This window comes from Rhinoraja longicauda, chromosome 16 (assembly GCF_053455715.1).
Source record: "Rhinoraja longicauda isolate Sanriku21f chromosome 16, sRhiLon1.1, whole genome shotgun sequence".
Taxonomy (NCBI): domain Eukaryota; kingdom Metazoa; phylum Chordata; class Chondrichthyes; order Rajiformes; family Arhynchobatidae; genus Rhinoraja; species Rhinoraja longicauda.
This window is the reverse complement of record NC_135968.1, coordinates 20,472,333-20,495,793: the sequence shown is the minus strand read 5'-3', so window position 1 is coordinate 20,495,793 and position 23,461 is coordinate 20,472,333. Positions and strand designations below refer to the sequence as shown.

Here is a 23,461-nt window from a genome sequence, read left to right as displayed (position 1 = left end):
CAACACCCGAAGTTCTTTACATCAACATAACATTCAGCTTTCCCCTCCCCTCCCATCACCTTAGTCGTCCTACCAGTTCCACTTCGCATCCTTGGATCCCTCTTGTTAACACACCTTCCCCAGCCAAAGGGGCCATTGTGGGCTCCACCTTTCCTGAGGTCATCTGTTGCCGGCCCAGAATTGTTCCGGCCTGTTCTCGCCGCCATTTCCCCCCACCCCCACCCACCCTCCTCACTTCTACTTTCAGTCTGAAGAAGAGTTCCAACCTGGAAATGTCACCTAATCTTTGTCTCCAGAGATGCTGCCTGACCTGCTGAGTTATACCAGCACTTTGTGTCAATCTTCAGCTTTGGGTTGAGGTTGGGCCTGCCAACCCAGCTTATCTACATCAAGGCGATTAGCTTAGTGTGTTCTCTGTGCTGGAAGTCTGAAGAAGGGTCTGGACCCGAAATGTCACCCATTCCTACTCTCCAGAGATGCTGCCTGTCCAGCTGAGTTACTCCAGAGTTTTGTGTTTATCTTCGGTTTAAAGCAGCATCTGCAGTTCCTTCTTATACATACAGCAGCACAGCACAGGTACAGGCCCTTTGGCCCACAATGTCTGTGCCGAACATGACGTCAGCTTAAAATAATCTTTGCCAGCACGATTCACATCCCTTCATTCCCTGCCTATCCATGTTCCCCACTAAAAGTCTTTTAAATGCCACTAATGTGTCTGCCTCCACCACCACCCCTAGTACAGACATAAACACGTATACTGCTTTGTTTGTTTATGCAGATGGGACCAGTCTGGAATGGGTATCCCGTGACTTGTAACATCAGCCACGTGGGATGAGCTCGAATCAGCGATTGTTTCAACACTGTTAGCTGTCCAAGAGGCTACAGCTTCGATGGGCAACTCCAGTTGCACGCCCATGGATTTTCTTCAATCAAGCTGCTCACCTGCAAGCAACAACATCAAAGAATCAGAAGCTGCAAGATAACCAATCATTTAGCCAGGCAGCACGGCCTTCCGCCCACTGAGTCCATAGGTTTAGGTTTAGGTTCAGGTTCAGGTTTATTATTGTCACGTGTACCCAAGTACAGTGAAAAGCTTTGTTTGCATGGCTGGAAAATACAGCATGGAAACAGTCCCTTCGGCCCACCGAGTCACGCCGACCATCGATCACCCATTCATCGTAGTTCTATGTCATTCCACGTTCTCATCCACTCACTGAACTCTAGGGGCAATTTACGGAGGCCAATTAATCTACAAACTGCACGACTTTGGGACGTGGGAGAAAACCAGAGCTCCAGGAGGAAACCCACATGGTCACAGGGAGAACATGCAAACTCCACTCAGACAGCACCCAAGGCCAGCATTGAACCCGGGTCACTGGGCTGCCCATAAAATGCTATCCATTCAAATTATATAATACTTTACACAAATACAATCAAGTCAAAGTCAAGTACAATAGTTTAGTTTAGTTTTTATTATTGTCCCACGTACCGAGGTACAGTGAAAAGCTTTTTGTTGCGTGCTATCCAGTCAGCGAAAAGACTGCATGAATTACAACCAAGCCGTTCACAGTGTACAGATACAGGGGAAGATACAGAGTGCAGAATATAGTTCTCAGCATTGTAGCACATTAGTTCCAGAGACAAAGTCCAGTGTCTGCAATGGGGTAGTGGTGAATTGGACAGCACCCTAGCTTATTGAAGGACCATTCTGAAGCCTGAAGCTGTTCCTGAGTCTGGTGGTACGTGCTCTTTCAAACTTCTGTACCTTTTGCCAAATGGGAACAGTGAGAAAAGGGAAGAGGCTGGTGTGGGGCAGGTCTTGGATTATGATGGCTGCTTTTCCGAAGCATCGCGAAGTATAGCAGGAGTCAGTGGTAGGGATGTGTAAGAAGGAATAGCAGATGCTGGTTTAAACTGAATATAGACACAAAAAGCTGGAGTAACTCAGCGGGACAGGCAGCATCTCTGGAGAGAAGGAATGGGTGACGTTTCGGGTCTAGACCTTTCTTCAGATGGGGAGTCTGGTCTGTGTGATGGACTGGACTACATCCACAACTCTCTACAATTTCTTGCGGTCTTGATCAAGCCACTTGCACTGATCCCTTTTTCTCGGCACTGCTTCAGTCTTTATGCTCCAAAATAACATTTAAAAAGGCGTGGAAAAAGCTGCAAGCATTCTCTTTTCTTGCAAGGTTTGCAGTTCAAGCCTCATCCATGTGCACAAAGGGTTCTCTCAGCACAACCCATCAGCTCACTGCATCATTACATCTCTTTTATCTTGAGCGGCACAGAAATCGTAGGGATCCCTGAATTATTTAGGACTTCAGTGCACACTACTGTGGGCAGAGGAGAGAGCAGTTCTCAAACGATGCTTTCAAATAAATGCCACACTGAGAGGAAACTTGTTTCGTTTTATTTTAGTCTTAGTTTTATTGTCACGTGTACCGAGGCACAGTGAAAAGCTTGTTTGTTGCCTGCATCCAGTCAGCGGAAAGGCAGCGGAAAGACATGATTACAATCGAGCCGTCCACATTGTACAGATACAGGATCAAGGGAATAATGTTTAGTGCAAGATAACGTCAAGTAAGGTCTGATGAAAAGATAGTCTGAGTGTCTCCAATAGCTCTGGGCCACTCTCTAGTCGGTGATAGGATGGTTCAGTTGTCTGATCACAGCTGGGGAAAAGCTATCCCTGAATCTGGAGGTCTGCGTTTTCACACTTCTGTACTCTTGCCTGATGAGAGAGGGGAGAGGGTGGAGTCGTCCTTGATTATGCTGGTGGCCTTGCCGAGGCAGCATGAAGTGTAGATGGAGTCAATGGAAGGGAGGTTGGTTTGTGTGATGGTCTGGGCTGCGTCCACAATTCTCTGCAATTTCCTGTGGTCTTGGATGGGGGAGAGATGAGCTTATGGATGGACCGTTCAGAAGCCTGATAATTCATAAGCCTGTTCAGAAGCATGTCACAGTCTTGTGGAATCTCTCTCTCTCTCTCTCTCAGTACTTTCAAATCAAACCACATCAAGCACACAACGTGACACGTTGGATGGAGAAACAGTCAGATCAAACCACAAATACCAGATATCAAAGACATCGCTGACGTTCAGAGCTCCATTATCTGCACTCATTATTCTACAATGTCTCGTTAAAAAATTGGGATCCTTTTACATCAGAGATTAAACCCTTCACCGCTTGCTAACTTTGTGCTAAACTAAAGCGGCTAATAATACGTAAAATATCCACAGCACAGCTTATAGAGTGGAAAATCTCCAATTTAAAATGATCGCCACATCTTATCTCTTCAAAGAAAAATCCTTGAAGGGTCTTATGTCAGTGGGAACCTCCATTAAAAAAACCCTAATTTGTGGAAATAAAGAGCTTGATAGTTTTTTAATGTTTTGATTTATCTGATTATCCCACGTTGCTCTCTCTTTTTATCCAGTTAAAAACAGCTCCTAATTTCAGCCCATGGTTTATTTTCCTAATTGTCAATTAGGACCATAGTTGGCCCCTCTCAAACGAAGTAATCTTTAAAATACTGTCTCTGAAGCTATAGCACAAGGTTGACTTTGGTTTATTCCTCTACGTTCACCTCTCCCTTGTCAAACTGGTGTTCTGGAGACCTTTGAATTATCTTCTATATTCTATATATCTGAACTATATCCAGTCTGAAGAAGGGTCTCGACCTGAAACGTCACCCATTCCTTCTTTCTGGAGATGCTGCCTGTCCCGTTGAGTTACTCCAGCATTTTGTGTCTGCCTTTGATTTAAACCAGCATCTGCAGTTTTCTTTCCTACACTTTTTGGAACAATCTTTAATCGTACTTTATCCAGCTTCAATGTTATATAAATTCACGTTCTAGGAGCAGAATTAGGCCATTCGGCCCATCAAGTCTACTGCGCAATTCAATCACGGTTGATCTATCTTTCCCTCTCAACTACATTCTCCTGCTTTCTCTCCCCATAACCCCTGACTCCCCTTACTAATCAAGAATCTTTCAATCTCCACCTTAAAAATATCCATTGACCTGGCCTCCACAGCCATCTGTGCCAATGAAGTCCACAGATTCACCATATCTTGCACTAAATGTTGTTCCCTTTATCTGTGCACTGCGGACAGCTTGATTATATTCATGTTGCCTCTTTTCTTTTAGAGTCTAGTCTTTTTTTGGGTGACACGGTGGCGCAGTGGTAGAGTTGCTGCCTTACTGCTCCACAGACCATGGTTCGATCCTGACCTCGGGTGTTGTCCGCACGGAGACTGCATGGGTTTTTCTCCGGGGGCTCCGGTTTCCTCTCGCATACCAAAGGCGTACAGATTTGTAGGTTAATTGGGCCTCTGTAAATTGTCACTAGTGTGTCAAGTAGAAATAATGTAGGGGTGATCGTATGTCGGGGCGGACTCAGTGGGCCAAAGGGCCTCCAGAGACCTGGGTTTGATCCTGACTACAGGTGCTGTCTGTACAGAGTTTTCACGTTCCCCCTGTGACAGCGTGGGTTTTCTCCGCGTGCTCCGGTTTCCTCCCACATTCCAATGACGTGCAGGTATGAGTTGAGTTTAGTTTATTGTCATGTGTACAGTTGTACAGGGTCCTAGTGAGACCGCACCTGGAGTACTGTGTGCAGTTTTGGTCTCCAAATTTGAGGAAGGATATTCTTGCTCTTGAGGGCGTGCAGCGTAGGTTTACTAGGTTAATTCCCGGAATGGCGGGACTGTCATATGTTAACAGACTGGAGCGACTAGGCTTGTATACACTGAAATTTGGAAGGATGAGAGGGGATCTTATCAAAACTTATAAGATTATTAAGGGGTTGGACACGTTAGAGGCAGGAAACATGTTCCCAATGTTGGGGGAGTCGAGAACCAGGGGCCACTGTTTAAGAATAAGGGGTAGGCCATTTAGAACGGAGATGAGGAAAACCTTTTTCAGTCAGAGAGTTGTAAATCTGTGGAATTCTCTGCTTCAGAAGGCAGTGGAGGCCAATTCTCTGAATGCATTCAAGAGAGAGCTAGAGAGAGAGCTCTTAAGGATAGCGGAGTCAGGGGGTATGGGGAGAAGGCAAGAACGGGGTACTGATTGAGAATGATCAACCATGATCACATTGAATGGTGGTGCTGGCTCGAAGGGCTGACTGGCCTACTCCTGCACCTATTGTCTATTGTCTATTGAAAAGCTTTTGTTGCGTGCTAACCAGTCAGTGGAAAGACAATATATGATAACAACCAAGCCATCCACAGTGTGCAGGTACAGATACAGGATAAAGAGAATAACATGTACGTTAATTCAGCTCTGTAAATTATAAATTGTTCCGAGTGTGTTGGAGAGTGCTAGTGTATGGATGATCACTGGTTGGCTCACACCCGGTGGGCCAAAGGGTCTGTTTCCACGCTAAATCTCTAAAGTCTAAAGTAAAGTCTAAAGTCCACTTTGAATGGTGCACCCAGCTTGTTTAGGATAGATAACTTACTCATGCAGCTTGTTCTAATATAACATATAACAACTACAGCATGGAAACAGGCCTGTCCGGCCCTACCAGTCCACGCCGACCATTTTCCCTGACCTAGTCTCATCTACCTGCACTCAGACCATAACCCTCCAATCCCCTCCTATCCATATACCTATCCAATTTACTCTTAAATAATAAAATCGAGCCAGCCTCCACCACTTCCACCGGAAGCCCATTCCATACAGCCACAACCCTCTGAGTAAAGAAGTTCCCCCTCATGTTACCCCTAAACCTTTGTCCCTCAATTCTGAAGCTATGTCCCCTTGTTGGAATCTTCCCCACTCTCAAAGGGAAAAGCCTACCCACGTCAACTCTGTCCGTCCCTCTCAAAATTTTAAAAACCTCTATCAAGTCCCCCCTCAACCTTCTACGCTCCAAAGAATAAAGACCCAACCTGTTCAACCTCTCTCTGTAGCCTAAGTGCTGAAACCCAGGCAACATTCTAGTAAATCTCCTCTGTACCCTCTCCATTTTGTCGACATCCTTCCTATAATTTGGCGACCAGAACTGCACACCATACTCCAGATTCGGCCTCACCAATGCCCTGTACAATTTCAACATTACATCCCAACTTCTATACTCGATGCTCTGATTTATAAAGGCAAGCATACCAAACGCCTTCTTCACCACCCTATCCACATGAGATTCCACCTTCAGGGAACAATGCACAGTTATTCCCAGATCCCTCTGTTCCACTGCATTCCTCAATTCCCTACCATTTACCCTGTACGTCCTATTTTGATTTGTCCTACCAAAATGCAGCACCTCACACTTATCAGCATTAAACTCCATCTGCCATCTTTCAGCCCACCCTTCCAAAAGGCCCAAGTCTCTCTGTAGACTTTGAAAATCTACCTCACTATCAACTACTCCACCTATCTTAGTATCATCTGCATATTTACTAATCCAATTTGCCACACCATCATCCAGATCATTAATGTAAATGACAAACAACAGTGGACCCAACACAGATCCTTGGGGCACTCCACTAGACACTGGCCTCCAACCTGACATACAATTGTCAACCATTACCCTCTGGTATCTCCCATTCAGCCATTGTTGAATCCATCTTGCAACCTCACTATTAATACCCAACGATTTAACCTTCTTAATCAACCTTCCATGTGGAACCTTGTCAAATGCCTTACTGAAGTCCATATAGACAACATCCACAGCCTTGCCCTTATCAATTTCCCTGGTAACCTCTTCAAAGAATTCAAGAAGATTAGTCAAACATGACCTTCCAGGCACAAATCCATGTTGAATGTTTCTAATCAGGCCTTGATTATCCAAATAATTATATATTGTCCCTAAGTATCTTTTCCATTAATTTTCCCACCACAGACGTCAAACTAATAGGTCTATAATTGCTAGGTTTACTTTTAGAACCTTTTTTAAACAAAGGCACAATATGCGCAATGCGCCAATCTTCCGGCACCATCCCTGTTTCTAATGACGTTTGAAATATTTCCGTCATAGCCCCTGCTATTTCTGCACTAACTTCCCTCAATGTCCTAGGGAATATCCTATCAGGACCTGGAGACTTATCCACTTTTATATTCTTCAAAAGTGTCCGTACCTCCTCTTCTTTAATCCTCCTAATTTCCATCACTACTCTACTTGTTTCGCTTACCTCACATAATTCAATATCCTTCTCCTCGGTAAATACCGAAGAAAAGAAATTGTTTAATATCTCCCCCATTTCTTCCGGCTCAGCACATAGCTGTCCACTCTGACTCTCTAATGGACCAATTTTATCCCTCACTATCCTTTTGCTATTGACATATCTGTAGAACCCCTTGGGGTTTACTTTTACATTACTTGCCAAAGCAGCCTCATATCTTTTTTTCGCTTTTCTAATTTCCTTTTTAAGATTCCTTTTACATTCTTTATATTCCTCAAAAACCTCATTTACTCCCTGCCGCTTATATTTATTGTATATCTCCCTCTTTTTCCGAACCGTGTCCAATTTCCCTGGAAAACCACGGCTCTTTCAAATTATTATTCTTTCCTTTCCACCGAACAGGGACATAAAGACTCTGTACTCTCAAAATTTCACCTAATGTTCTTATATTCTTACAGAATATATATGGAGACTTAAACCTATTACAAAGGCCTGTTGAAATGACTATTTATACTGTGAGACCTTAGTAAATATGAATGTGTGCTCTGGCCTCTGAAAATATTCTTGCAGAAGGCACTGTCTTGACATAAGTAATTGAAAAACTGACGGACATTTCTGTGATCCAGGGCGCATAAAGATATGAAAATGACAGCAGTTTCCTTCCTGCCTTTTAGAAATGGGTCAAGTGCGTTTGAAAGACTAGTTAACAGGCTTGGGTTGTTCAACGCAGAATCACTTCAAAGGACTCGCAGTGAAGAATCAGCAGAAACGAACTCGAAACATTCCAGAACTCAAAGTGCTGGAAAAACTCAGCGGGTCAGTAAGCATCTGTGGAAGGGATGGACAGACGACGTTTCAGGTTGGGACCCTTCTTCAGTCTGCCTGACCCCCCTAGGTTGGGCAGTCTAACAAGGACAGGACCTTTACAGTGAATGTAGTGTCAGTCCTGACTACACCACAAGACCTACAGGCAGGCAATAGAGGGATGTGGATCACACATTTAGAAATTATTAAAGATTTTAAAATTCTGTCGGATTACATTTTGGGAGTGGCCAGCCAAGGTGAACCAGGGAAACCTTGCAAGATCCTTCCCTCTAATGGTCATTGTGTGGCTATAGAGCATGGAAACAGGCCCTTCATCCCATCGAGTCCATGCTATACATCAAACACCTGTTAACACAAATCCCACCTAAACTCAATCTAAGTTGCATTATACTCATGTTTTTATACAACTTCAAGGTGTTGAAGCAAAATTAATTGATTGAAAGATAAAGCATGGCAAGGTGGCCTTCGGCCCACTGAGTTCATCGATCACCCATTCACATTACTTCTATGTTTTCCCACTTTCTCTGTGGAATTCATTGCCACAGATGGCTGTCATTGGGTATTTTTGAAGCGGATATTGACAGATTCTTGATTAGTAAGGATGTCAAAGGTTATGGGGAGAAGGCAGGAGAATGGGGTTGAGAGGGAAAGATAGACCAGCCGTTATTGAGTGGTGGAGTAGACTTGATGGGCCATATGATGTAATTCAGCTCCTATGACTTATGAACACATGAACTTTCGCATCCACTCCCTACACACTAGGGGCAAATTTAGATTCGTGTTAGTTTTAGAGATGCTGCCTGGAAACAGGCCCTTCAGCCCACTGAGTCTGCACTGACCAATGATTACCCGTTCACTAATTCTATCCTACAGACTAGGGACAGGTTACAGATGCCCATTAACCTACAAACCTGCTTGTCTTTGGGATATCGAAGGAAACCGGAGCATCCAGGGAAAACCCACGTGGCCACAGGGAGGATGTACAAAATCTGTACAGACAGCACCCGAAGTCGGGATCGAACCATGGTTTCTAACGCTGAATGGCAGCAACTCTACCGCTGCACCACTGCGACACCTCCCAACCAATTAACCTACTAACTTACACATCTTATGCTGGCTGTAATTTTGTTTTGCATTATTTCCTTAATGCAAGTGTGCTGTTATTTGTAACAAAATGGAAGCACATTAAACATGTTAATCTAGATTACACCATCATACTGTTCAAATTTAAATCCTCTTGTATGTTCTCGACACTTGGGTAAAACAATGTGCCTGTCATCAAGGTCAGACCCTCTAAGTTTCCATCATTGGCTGACAGCGTACCTGGTTTACATGGACAACCTCCTCCCTGTGCTACTTTCGATCACACACTGACCTGTTTCATTTAAATGGGTCAACATCTCGACCAACCTGCCTCACTGGAATACTATAAAGGGGTCAAGTAGATCTAATTTAGTTTAGAGATGCAGCGTGGAAACAGGCCCTTCGGCCCACCGAGTCCTTGCTGACCAGCGATCACCCATGCACTAGTTCTATCCTACACACGAGAGACAATTTACAGAGGCCAATTTACCTGCAAATTTGCAGATTGTGGGAGGAAACTGGAGCACCCGGAACAAACCCACGCGGTCACAGGGAGAACATACAAACTCCATACAGACACCACCCATAGTCAGGATCGATCCTGGGTCCCTGCCGCTGTAAGGCAGCAACTCTACCGCTGCACCATTGTGCTGCACTGTAATCCAGCTGGAGAGAACATTTTAAGATTCACTATTATTTTAATATATATATATAAACGGATTTGTGTAACACCTTTCACATCACTTCTGTGATTAACGCAGTTTTGAAGTTTTGAACTTCAGCGATGGGTGGCCATTTTGCACAGGGCAGGGTCCCTCAACAATCAATGTGCAACGCAGTGGGGCAGCTGGTAGAACCGCTACCTCACCGCGCCAGAGACCCGGGTTCGATCCTGACCTCGGGTGCGGTCTGTGTGGAGTTTGTACGTTCTCCCTGTGACAGCGTGGGTTTCCTCCGGGTGCCTCGGTTTCCTCCCACATCCCAAAGACCTGCAGGTTAATCGGCCCATTGTAAATTGCCCCTCGTGTGCAGAGATTTGGATGAGAAAGTGGGATGCTGTGTCTTGAAACTAAACTTAACCAAACCAAACAATAGAGACAAGTTTATAAAAATATAAACATGTGAAGTGAATCAACCAGTTTGCTGTGATCGTAAGGAAGATTCCTACGACTGTCACGTGTGCCACTATCTGCTCCAGGAAATAAAAGTCTGATCATGGTGTTGTTCCTCCATGTTACTGACATCAGGCCAGCACTCTGACTCATTCAAACCACATGCACTGCTGCTGTCAGGAGAGTTTAGAATTTACCATTCTATTGTCCCAGCTGCCAAAATAGCGAGCAGATTAATGGTCCTTGCTGTCAGTGCATAAGTTCAGTTCAATTCAGTTTAGTTTATTGTCACGTGTACCGAGAGGCACAGTGAAAAGCTTTTGTGGCGTGCCAACCAGTCAGCAGAAAGACAATACACGATGTTTACAATCGAGCCATTCAAAGTGTACAGATACATGACAAGGGAATAACTTTTAGTGCAAGGTAAAGTCAGCAAAGTCCAATCGAGGATAGTCCGAGGGTCACCAAAGAGGTAGCTAGAGGTTCAGCATTGCTCTCTGGTTGTGGTAGGATGATTCAGTTGCCTGATGACAGCTGGGAAGAAACTGTACCTGAATCAGTTGGTGTGCATTTTCACAACTCAGCCAGCAAAGTAGGGGAGGAGAGAGATAAGACATGGGTAGCACAGTGGCACAGCGGCAGAGTCAGAGAGTCATAGAATGATACAGTGTGGAAACAGCCCCTTCTGCCCAACGTGCCCATACTGGCCAACATATCCCAGCTACACTAGTCCCATCTGCCTGCGTTTGGTCCATATCCCTCCAAACCTGTCCAATTTTTTTTCATATTTCATATTTCAGATACAGCGCGGAAACAGGCATTTTTCGGCCCACCAAGCCCGCGCCGCCCAGCGATCCCCGCACATTAACACTATCCTACATCTAGGGACAATTTTTACGTTTACCCAGTCAATTAACCTACATACCTGTACGTCTTTGGAGTGTGGGAGGAAACCGAAGATCTCGGAGAAATCCGGGTACCTGTCTAACTGCTTCTTAAACATTGGGATATTCCCAGCCTCAACAACCTCCTCTGACAGCTTGTTCAATACACTCAGCACTCTTTATGCAAAAAGGTTACCCCCCCCCCCCCAGATTCCTATTAAATCTTTTCTTCTTCACCTTAAACCTGTGGCCCCTGGTCCTCGATTCACCTACTCTGGGCAAGAGACTCAGTGCATCTACCTGATCTATTCCACTCATGATTTTATACAACTCTATAAGATTACCCTTCATCCTCTGATGCTCCAGGGAATAGAGTCCCAGCCAACTCAACCTCTCCCTATAGCTCAGACGCTCTAGTCCAGGCAACATCCTCGTAAATCTTCTCTGTACCCTTTCCAGCTTGGCCCTGTTTCCACCAATCTTTCCACCACTACGCACAAGAAGCGCAAGATGCCATTGTGTGCAGATGCCGAGAAGTTCAGCTCTGGCTAAACAATTTCTAATCTTCTGATGTGGACTCGATTTCCTAGAACATGGTGCCCAGAACTGAAAACATTACTCTAAATGTGGTCTCACCAATGTCTTATACCACTGCAACATGACCTCCCAACTACTATACTCAATACTCTGACTGATGAAGGCCAATGTACCAAAAGCCTTTTTGACCACATCTACCTGTGACTCGACATTCAAGGAACCCTGCGCTCCTGAACTCCTAGATCCCTCTGCTCTACAACACTACCCAGAGGCCTACTATTCATTGTGTAGGCCCTGCCCATGTTAGACTTCCCAAAATGCAACACCTCACATTTCTCTGTATTAAATTCCATCAACTATTCCTCAGCCCACCTGGCCAATCGATCAAGATCCTGCTGCAATTTTTCACAACCTTCTTCACTGTCTGTAAAACCACCCACTTTTGTATCATCAGCAAACTTGCTAATCTTGCCTTGTATGTTCTTATCCAAATCATTGATGTAGATAACAAACAGTAATGGGCTCAGCACCGAACCCTGAGGCACCCCACTAGTCACAGACCTCCATGAGTTACTACCTCACACCACCAGGGGGCCGGGTTCGATCCTGACTATGGGTGCTGTCTGCACGGAGCTTTTGCACATTCACCTTGGGACCGCGTGGGTTTTGCGCATTGTTATTTCTCCACAGTGAGACATCTTCATCGAAAATAAAAAACGTTCATCAAAAGATGTTAAGATAAAACATGCAACCCCGCAAAAATCACTCAATAGATTTGTGGTACAAGGTCGATGCTGAGGAGTGGATTCATGGAAAGATCAAAGCCCGATTTTGCAAGATTCCTGTAAATTCTCAACCTGAAGATGTGGATGATAGACCGCTGGGAATATTGAAGGCCCTGTTTATTGTCTAATTAGGATGTGGGCTGCACTGAGCACAGCTTTTAATGCCTTTCACTATTGCTCGGAAATTCAAACACTTTCTATATTTACCGTATTTTTTAACTTCAAAGGAGATATCTCAGCAACTATGATCTTCTATGGGCTTCTCTTCTATTTAAATGCATTAAGGACTTTGCTTTTGGCACTATTATGGTCACCTAGTGCTGTGGTTATTAATGTATTGTACGTTTGATTATTGTACATTATCCGTGTTTAGTTTTGGAGATGATGAACCTAATGCCAAGATGGACTAATTTCCTCTGGCTACACATGATGCATTCATTCCTAGCATGGAAACGGTGTGGAAACAGGCCCTCTGGCCCAACTTGCCCACATGTCCCAGCTACTCTGTTCCCATCTGCCTGCGCGTTTGGTCCATATCCCTCTAAACCTGTCCTATCCATGTACCTGTCAAACTGTTTCTTAAATGTTTGGATAGTCCCTGCCTCAACTACCTCCTCTGGCAGCTTGTTCCATACATCTACCACCCTTTGCGTGAAAAAGTTACCCCTCAGATTCCTATTAAATCTTTTCCCCTTCACCTTAAACCTATGTCCTCTGGTCCTCGATTCACCTACTTTGGGCAATAGACTCCGTGCATCTACCCGATCTATTCCTCTCATGATTTTATACACCTCTATAAGATCACCCCTCATCCTTCTGCACTCCAAGGAATAGAGTCCCAGCATACTCAAACATTCCCTATAGCTCGGACCCTCTAGTCCTGGAAACATCTTCGTAAATCTTCTCTGTACCCTTTCCAGCTTGACAACATCTTTCCTACAGCAACGGAACACAATATTCTAAATGTGGCCTCACCAACATCTTATACAACTGCCACATGACCTCCCAACTTCTATACACAATACTCTGACTGATGAAGCCCAATGTACCAAAAGCCTTTTTGACCACCCGATCTACCTGCAACTCCACCTTCAAGGAACCATGTACCTACACTCCTAGATCCCTCTGCTCTACAACACTCCCCAGAGCCCGACCATTCACTGTGTAGGTCCTGGTCCTGTCCATGTTAGACTTCCCAAAATGCAACACCTTAAATTTCTCTGTGTTAAATTCCATCAACCATTCCTCAGCCCACCTGGCCAATCGTTCAAGATCTTGCTGCAATTTTCCACAACCATCTTCCCTATCTGCAAAACCATCCACTTTTGTATCATGTGCAAATCACTGCTTATCTAAAAGCCCTTCAAACACTGCTGCAGCAGATGTCACCATCACCACCCCTGGCAGCATGTTCCAGGCACCCACCACCCTCCATGTAAAAAAAACTCTCCCCCACAGTTTTTGTTTAGTTTTTTTATACAGCATGGAAACAGGCCTTTCGGTCCACTAAGTTCATGCCGACCATTACTCCAAAGACGTACAGGTATGTAGGTTAATTGGCTGGGTAAATGTAAAAAAAAAAAAATTGTCCCTAGTGGGTGTAGGATAGTGTTAATGTACGGGGATCGTTGGGCGGCACGGACTTGGTGGGCCGAAAAGGCCTGTTTCCGGCTGTATATATATGATATGATGATATGATATGATATGATATGATTGATCACCTATTCACACCGGTTCTATGTTATCCCACTTTCTCATCCATTCCATACACAATAGGGTCAATTTACAGAGGGCCGATTAACCTACAAACCCGCACGTCTTTGGGATGTGGGAGGAACCCGGAGGAAACCCACGCAGCCGCAGGGAGAACGTGCAAACTCCACACAGACAGCTCCCGAGGTCAGGATTGAACCCAGATCTCTGGTGCTGTAAGACAGTGGCTGCATTATGTTTATGGGCTTAGAGTCGTGGAGTCGTACAGTACGGACACAGGCCCTTCAGCCCATCTTACCTTCGCTGACCATGTTATTTATTCACAACATGCTGGAGTAACTCAGCAGGTCAGGCAGCATCTCAGGAGAGAAGGAATGGGTGACGTTTCGGGTCGAGACCCTTCTTCAGACTGATGTCAGGGGGGCAGTTATTGTCTTATACTACATGTTATAATCACCAGATAACCACCACATTTAAAAGGCAAGTTAGGAGTTAGGGATGAAACAAAAAGGACACAAAGGACACACTGGCTCAGTGTGTCAGGCAGCATCACTGGAGAATGTGCCCACACCAACTAAGATCTGCCCACGTTTGGCCCATATCCCTCTAAACCTTTCCGATTCATGTACCTGTCTAAATGCCTTTCAGGGAGAACGTGCAAACTCCACACAGGCAGTACCAGAGGTCAGGATGGAAGCCAGGTTTCTGGAGCTGTGGGGCAGTGTTTCTCCGGGGGAGATCCCTCACTGAGGGGGGGGATCCCTCACTGTTGTCCAAACCAGCAATTAACACTGTCAGAATCTAAGGTATCACAAAATGCTGGAGTAACTCAGCGGGACAGGCAGCATCTCAGGAGAGAAGGAATGGGTGACGTTTCGGGTCGAGACCCTTCTCCACTCCAATTTCTCCTCAAGGCCTGCTCCACTGTCATAATCTTATTCTTTTCCTTGCAGTGAATTCATTGATTGATCGAAACATTCTTACCTGAGTGGGCAATGTGGTTTGAAGGCCTCACTAGTAAAAATACCTCCGTCAATCTTTGTGCTTAAAATGAAACATTTGTGTATGAAGAATCTTGAGATTTTTTTTATGGTGCACAACTTTTATATCCTGCCTGATGAATAGTTACACGTTTCTGTCCCTTTGGAACACACAGTGCTGGAGTAACTCAGCGGGTCAGGCAGCATCCCTGGAGAACATGGATAGGTGACGTTTCGGGTCAGGACCCTTCTTCAGACCCAAAACATAATCCATCCATGTTCACCAGAGTTGCGGCCTGACCTGCTGAGTTACTCCAGCATTTTGTGTGCCCTTTTGTATGAACCAGCATCCGCAGTTCCTTGTCTCTACATTTTTTCCATCAATTTGTCTGGCTCCGACAGAACCTGCTTCTGACACATTTAACCGCAGAGGATAGATTGGAGGAGGATCAGACTAATGATCTAAAGCTGTGACTTCAAATCCCAAGATCACAGGATTAATTTAAACCCGTTAACCAGAGATAATTAAATAAATCTGGAGCATGAAACTAATAATAGTATCAATAATCATATTTCTCCTGTATTATCAGTGCCTTCCTCTAGAATAGACAGTCTCGACCTTACCTGGGGTCTTGTTTATATGCAGCTCCAAACTCACAGTACCGTTGTTAACTCGTTACAGCTCTCTGAAGTGGTCTAACAGACTACTCAGTTCAGTGGTTGCTTGATATCATCTACCGGTACTGGGTTTCCCAAAATGTCCATGAAGGGATAAAAGAATAAATTCTGCACTTAATATTAAATTTAGTTAAAGATACAGCATGGCAACAGGCCCTTTGGGCCATCGAGTCCACACTGACCATTCATCACCCGTTCACACTAGTTCTACATTATCCCACTTTCTCACACACTGCCTGCACACTAGGGGCCATTTACAGAGGGCTCATAAGCCTACAAACCTGCACATCTTTAGGATGTGGGAGGAAACCTGAGGACCCGGTGGAAACCCATACGATCACAGAGCACATATCTGATGTGCTGCTGCAAATAAGAATTTCATTGTTCCGTTTTGGGACATGTGACAGTAAAACACTCTTGACTCTTGAGAGTACGTGCAAACTCCACACAGACATTACCCGAGGTCAGGATCGAACCCGGGGCTCTCACGCTGTGAGGCAGCGGCTCTACCTGCTGCACCACTGTGTCATCATTAGGAAATGCACAATGTCTTTTTTTTCCTTGTGTGAGAAAATTAAGTAACAAACACAATGAAAAATGGGTTAAAATTTAATTTAATGTACAGATGTAACTGAGCAACAAAACGATCCACAAATAAATTAAAAGCAGGTTACATTGCAGAATGTGGCCTTGAAACATATATTCATGCAAACTCCAATATGGATTTAGAACAATTGGCCCCTAATCTCAACCCATTCTTAACATGTCCTCGCTGTTGTAACTACAGCTTGTATCATTGGGTCTTCCTGCGCTTGTCATTGTCATTGCCAAATATGTCATTGTATTTTAGCCAGGTTATTATTTTAAAGAAAGACGACACAAAAAAACTGGAGTAACTCAGCGGGTCAGGCAGCATTTCTGGAGAAAAAGAAGATGTTTCGGGTCGAGACCCTTCTTCAGACTAAGAATCAGGAGAAAGGGAAACGAGAGATATTGATGGCACATAGAACAAATGAATGAAAGATATGCAAAAAGCAAAGATATGCAAAAATCAAGGAGACGTGGAGCCCACAACGGTCCATGGTTGGCTATGGGGTAAGAGATAACGAGTTATGCAGACAATGAAACTCAACACGACGACAGTGAAACTAGTACGATGACTAGGGTGGGGGAGGGACAGAGAGAGAGCGGATGCGAGGGTCACTTGAAGTTAGAGAAATCAATATTCATACCACTGGGTTGTAAGTTGCCCAAACAATATATGAGGTGCTGTTCCTCCAATTTGCGTGTGGCCTCACTCTGACTGTGGAGGAGGCCCAGGACAGAAAGGCCAGTGTGGGAATGGGAGAGCGAGTTCAAGTGTTTGGTAACCGGGATATTACGTAGGCCAAGGCAGGCTGAGCGAAGGTGTTCAGCAAAATGATTGCTCAGTCTATGCTTGGACCCGTCGATACATAGAAGTCCACACCCAGAACATTTTAAAGACCTGCTACCAGTGAAGAAGGGTCTGAAGAAGGGTCTCGACCCGCCCGTAATGTCACCTAGCCATGGAGGCAGATGCGACAGTGGCGTTGAAGCGTTGTTTAGATGGGCACATGGATAGGTAATGAATGGGGAGATTTGGATCACATGCAGGCTGAGGAGATTAATTTGGCATCATGTACAGCACAGACATTGTGGGCCGAATGGTTTGTCCCTTTGCAGCACTGTCCTATGCTCTGTGTAGAAGGGTGGTGTGATTTTTAGATTTAGAGATACAGCGCAGAAACAAGCCCTTCGGCCCAGCGAGTCCGCGCCGCCCAGCGATCCCCGCACACTAACACTATCCTACACACACTAGGGACAATTTTTACATTTACCCAGTCAATTAACCTACATACCTGTACGTCTTTGGAGTGTGGGAGGAAACCGAAGATCTCGGAGAAAACCCACGCAAGTCACGGGGAGAACGTACAAACTCCGTACAGACGGCGCCCGTAGTCAGGATCGAACCTGAGTCTCCGGCGCTGCATTCGCTGTAAGGCAGCAACTCTACCGCTGCGCCACTGTGCCGCACTACACTACAGGGCATGTTACACTACATCATGCCAAGTGTTGGAACAAGTTGGGAATAGGAGATGGCACTGTCTGTCTGTGTCTAGCAATACCTGTTATTTTTTTATTCCTTGGAACGCAGGAGGATGAAGGTTGATCTTATAGATGTGTACAAGATCATGAGAGGAATAGATCGGGTAAATGCACAGTCTATTACCCAGAGTAGGGGAATTGAGAACCAGTGGAAATAGGGTTATGGTGAGGGGGGGGGGAAATTTAATAGGAACCTGAGGGGTAACGTTTTTGTACACAAAGGGTGGTGGGTGTGTGGAACGAGCTGCTGGATGAGGCAGGTACTATCATAAGATGTAAGATACATTTGGACAGGTAGATGGACAGGATAGGTTTAGAGGGTTATGGGCCATGTACGGGTAGGTGGGAATAGGGTAGTTAGGGCATTTTGGTTGGCGTGGGCAAGTTGGGCTGAACGGCCTGTTTTCCGGCTGTATGACTCTATGAGCAAACAAAATAGCAATCTGATCACTGCACCTAAATAATGCAACAGGATAGTTGAGTTATATCTCACCAGGTCAGTGAGGTAAATTAATGTTTAAGAAGTCACAGAGTCTTTAAGCTTCAGATTTTTAGAGATACAGCTTTGAGACAGGCCCCTCGGCCCACCGAGTCCGTGCAGACCAGCGATCAGTGCGGGCTGTTTCAATGCTGTACGACTCCATGTACTGTAGTTTTACTTGATGTACCCAGGAGAAGCAATCTTAAACAATGGATATCATCTGCACGAGCCAGAACATGTGGACTAACACCAAGCAGAGTGCATGAAAATCAGACTTCCTCCCACTCGCTCACTGCTCCTGAACAACAGAGCTCTGTTTAACACGTCGCACATTACTCAACAACTCGAGGGGCTTGAGTGTGATTGTGTGTAATGACTGTGATTGCCACCAATCATCTCTGAGATGTTCTCTGGCGCTGAGCCGCCGACACTGTTTAATTGCAGAGATCCATTACCTAGTCGGCTGTCCAGCTGGGCAAAGGAGGCCCTGACTGCAGAGTGAAGGAGCTTGGTGGTGTTGGAATGCACCGAGGTTGTAGCAGGAATACTGTAAGTAGGAGCAGGAATGGGTATTAGGTCTTCAATGCCCACGCTGCCATTCAATCAGGTCATGACTCATCTCGGGTAAGAGGGCCGCAATCATACCTTTCCTGTACCAACCCCAACAACATTAATCCCAGCTGACCCCTCACTTGCCTTCTCGCCAACCCATGCAGTAACCTCCAGCCTAATTTTGCTCTGATCGAAAATAAGTGGTTTTAACTAATCTCCTCATGCCACGAACTAAAAGACACTGGCAACTCTCAAAGTTCTAACTGTCACCTTAGGCTGAACAGATTCAACTGAAAGAAATGAGGCTTTTGATAATTGAGGAGCTTATCTGTGGTAGAACCAGAGGCCACTTGATGGACTGTAAACCAGGACAATCAAGTTGGTCCAAATCTGAGTCTGAAGAAGGATCCCAACCCGACACATTGCCAAGCCATGTTCTCCTGAGATACTGCCTGACCCGCTGAGTTAGTCCTTCCCCAGCATGACAACAGGCCTTTTGACCCAACTTGTCTATGCCGACCAAGATGCCCCATCCAAGTTAGTCCCATTTGGCCTTGCCTGGCCCCTAACCTTCTAAATCTTTCCAGTCCTGAAACTGCCTGAAGCTTGTTCCAGGACCCATCCTCCATGGCGTGTTCATATACAGTTCATTTACCTAAAGCCAGACAAGGATTTAATAGTGAGAAGATTGCCAGTGTGATTGCCAGTGAGAAGATTGCTTCTCCCTCTCCCAGGAAGGACACTGTACAGGCGGTACCCTGGCGCAGCGGTAGTGCTGCTGTCCGACAGAGCCAGAGACCCTGGTTCGATCCTGACTACGGGGTGCTGTCTGTATCGAGTTTGCACGATTTCCCTGTGACCGTGCGGGTTTTCTCTGGGTGCTCCAGTTTCCTCCCCCACAGGTTTATAGGTAAAATTGTAAATTGTCCCTATATCGGGTGTGGGATATCGTCAGTGTACAGGGATCGCTGGTCAGCGTGGGCTCGGTGGGCCGAAAGGCCTGTTTCTGCACTGTATCTGTGCAGTTTAACGTGTAAAGAGGCAAGTAGTTGAGGGAACTGACAGAGATGGTTGGGACTGTGTCTATCTCTCTGCTGCTCTTGGCTCTTCATTCACATCCACTGGATGGCAGGGGCTATGTCCGAAACCAAAACATTCCTCCCATTTGCTTCCAGAGACTCAGGAAACTCCCCCTGTTTTACGTGCAGATTTACACATATAAAATACATATACACAACCAAAAATCAGTTTTATGCAATTTTCCCACACTCTGGAAATATAGTGGGACAAAATGAGACCAGGGTTTGATCCTAACCTGTGGTCTGTGTGTGGAGTTTGCACGTTCTGGCCTCCCTGTGACCGCCTGGGTTTCCCCTCCGGGTGCTCCGGTTTCCTCCCACATCCCGAAGACGTGCGGGTTTGTAGGTTAACTGGCTTCTCTGCCCATTGCCCGGAGTGCGTAGAGAGTGGATGAGAAAATGGGAAAACATTGAACTTAGTGTGAACGGGCGATCCATGGTCAGCATGGGCTCTGTGGGCCGAAGGGCCTGTTTCCACGCTGCATCTCTAAAACTAAAACCAAATCACTTCAAGACAAAAAAACAACAACAATCAAACTCAATGTCAGACTCACCGTTGTAATAGTCCGGCCAGTTTGAAGGAAAGAGCCTTTTAAGAGAATTCTCTCCCTGGTTTACAAAGGAATTGGCGTGAGACATTCAGAACTTCTACTTGATTGCACAACAAGTTCGAGCCAAAGCTCTCACTTCGCTTTCCTTCTGTAGGCCTCCACTATTATGGTTTCTTAAAAAAATCCTCATTCGATTGTTATCTAAACAAAGCCACATATATTCAAGAGTTATTTACAGGGCTATTTTTTGGGAAAATATATAAGTTGCTTCCAGATTCTGGTTGGGGTTTAGGATGTGGAGGCAAAAAATGTTTTTTTTGGGGGGGGGGGGTGGGGTGGGGTGGGTGCGACAGTAACTGGTGTCTCCCCTTGAATACTGAATGAGGTAGATAGTGTTGAGTTCTGTCTGGGAGCATCACACCAGCCCACCACACCGACCCCATCCCCCACCTCCGCATCCCGCCATTGTTTCTCAGACCGAGCTCTCGTCGAGCTTGTCCACCAGCTGGGCGTGTTTCCTCTTCTCCAGCATCTTGCTCAGTTCCTCGGTGAAGGAGTGGTAGTGAGACGAGATGGTCTCCACATCTCCGGCCTGCCTCAGCAGCACGTAGCTGTTGCCGTTCATCTTGCGCAGGACGTGGGGCAGGCCGGCCAGGCCGTTGGGGGTGGCGCCGCCAGTGGCGGGGTCAGGAGCCAGCGGGAGGGGCGGCGGCGGTGGGGGAGGAGGGGGGAGCAGGTCCTCCATGGCTGCCGTTGACGACACCGTCCCGGACAGGTGTTTCCCCGCGGCCGCCCCTTCCCCGGGGATTATCTTCAGGAACCGCTCTCCGGAGTAGCGTCCCTCCTCTCCCTCCTCGCCCTTGCCCGCGGTCGAACCGGTGACATTCTGCAGCTGCACCCCTGAGGTGCGTGGAAGGCGTATTCTGCTGTTGCCCCGCCTGGATCGTGAACATAAGAGATAGATGGACAGAACGGACAGCACCAGGGTAACAGTGCCCAGCGCAGCGATGAGGAACAGGTAGATGATCTCCCGGACCTTGGACATCAAGTGTTGATCCACACGGACGTCGTAGGAAGCCACCGGGTAGACCAGGCCGTTCTCCCGGGCGTAGCAGTGGTATCTGCCGGCATCACCGGCCTGTACCTCTCTCACCACCAGCAACTTGCCGTCTTGCCAGTACCGTGGCTCGCTGCCGTCGGGGAGCTCTTTCCCGCCAAATTTCCACAGCACCGTAGCCGTGTTGGAACTCAGCGGGCACGGCAAGAAGAGGTTGACATCCTTCGGGACCACTCTGCTCAGGACTGTGGGTGGAGGAGAGAAAACAGGACACCGTTAATGAGCTACGGGTCACGGCGGTTTGCGGACAAGTGGAGGAACTTCTTTGTAAGGGAGGCAGGAAGGAACTGCAGATACACCAAAGATAGACACAAAATGCTGGAGTTACTCAGCAATGGGTGACGTTTCGGGTCGAGACCCTTCTTCGGACTGATGTGAGGGGAGTGGGCGGTACCGAGATAAAATAAAGAGTCAGGCAGCATCTCTGGTGAAAAGGAATAGGTGAGGTTGCGGGTCGTGACCCTTTCTTCAACGTGAGGAGGGGTCCATTCTGAAGTAGCGTCTCGACCCAAAATGTCACGTATCCATTTTCTCTAGAGATGCTACCTGACCTGCTGAATTACTCCAGCAATTTGCATCTATCTTTGGTATATAAACCAGCATCTGCAGTTCATTTTTATTACACAAGACCAGAGACATGGGAGCAGGATTAGGCGATTGAGCCTTCTTCGGGAGCAGTCTCATGTTGGCTGTTTCCCGAGGCAGCGTGAAGTGTAGATGGGGTCTGTGGTGGGGATTCTGGTCTGTGTGATGGACTGGGTTACATCCACTACTTTCTGCAATTTCTTGCCGTCTTGGGCAGAGCTGGTCCCAAACCAAATGGATGAATCAACAGCTGGACTGTGTTAAGGGGAAGCGACACGCAAACATGAGAGTTTGCGCGCTGTATCTCTAAAGTCTGAAGTAATTCTGGAATTTCCAGAGAAATGTGTTCGGATGAGACTTGGGAAGGAAAAGCTTAAATAAAACATTACCACACTGATGTGCTTTAATCAGCCCTCACCCCTTTTATTCCAAGGACAATCAAGACAATCAAGTTGCTGAGCTGATTGCCAAGTAACCATAGAGATTGTACCTCAGGCTATTATTGTGGATTAATTTTCCCATTTACGCCATTACGTAACTAACCATCTGATGTAATTGCTATTTTCGACTTCCCGCTGCAGTGATTTCCCCCCTGCCTGATTGCGTGATCGGATTCACTCCTTGCTTGGCAGAGGGAAAGGAAGCAAAGAATTGGGCAAAGGTGGAGACTTCACTTCTTGCTTGGGATACCACTGCAGGCCTTAAGCCACCCGCTTAGGTGCTGCCCCTGAGTGTGAGACCACCAGCATAATCAAGGACCGGCACTCCCTCTTCTCCCATCAGGCAAGAGGGACAGAGGTGTGAAAACTTACACCTCCAGATTCAAGGACAGTTTCCTTCCAGCTCTTTATCAGGCAACTGAACCTTCCTACCAACTACTAGAGAGCAGTCCTGAGCCATCATCTACCTCATTGGAGACCCTTGGACTATCTTTAGTAGGACTTTAATGGACTTTATCTTGCACTAAACGTTATTCCCTTTATCATGTATGTGTACACTGTGGACGGCTTGATTGTAATCATGTATAGCCTTTCCACTGTGACTGGTTAGCATGTATCCAAAACCAAGAAGATTTAATCATAACCTGAGGGGTAACTTTTTTATACAAAGGGTGGTGGGTGTATGGAATGAATGTTAGTTCAAGCAGGGACTATCACAGCGTTTAACAAGCATTTAGACAGGTACATGGATAGGATAGGTTTAGAGTGATAAGGGCCAAATGCAGGCAGGTGGGACTAGTGTA

The 23,461-nt window shown here is 46.1% G+C and overlaps 1 protein-coding gene across 6 annotated transcripts in view; it reads right to left on the bottom strand.

Annotated features, from left to right (window-relative positions):
* Nucleotides 1–253: 253 nt before the first annotated feature.
* The window catches only part of sema4gb (sema domain, immunoglobulin domain (Ig), transmembrane domain (TM) and short cytoplasmic domain, (semaphorin) 4Gb), a 112,892-nt gene continuing 89,684 nt past the window's right edge, over nucleotides 254–23,461 (bottom strand). For 4 of the 6 annotated variants that reach the window (XM_078413386.1, XM_078413387.1, XM_078413389.1 and 1 more), the window contains exon 15: nucleotides 16,235–21,818. In XM_078413386.1, coding sequence (XP_078269512.1) covers nucleotides 20,989–21,818 — 830 coding nt within the window. In that variant the 3' untranslated portion in view covers nucleotides 16,235–20,988. Of the gene's footprint in view, nucleotides 943–15,672; nucleotides 15,792–16,234; nucleotides 21,819–23,461 lie in introns of those variants that run through there. The other 2 variants (XR_013548296.1, XR_013548295.1) reach the window with 2 other exon arrangements.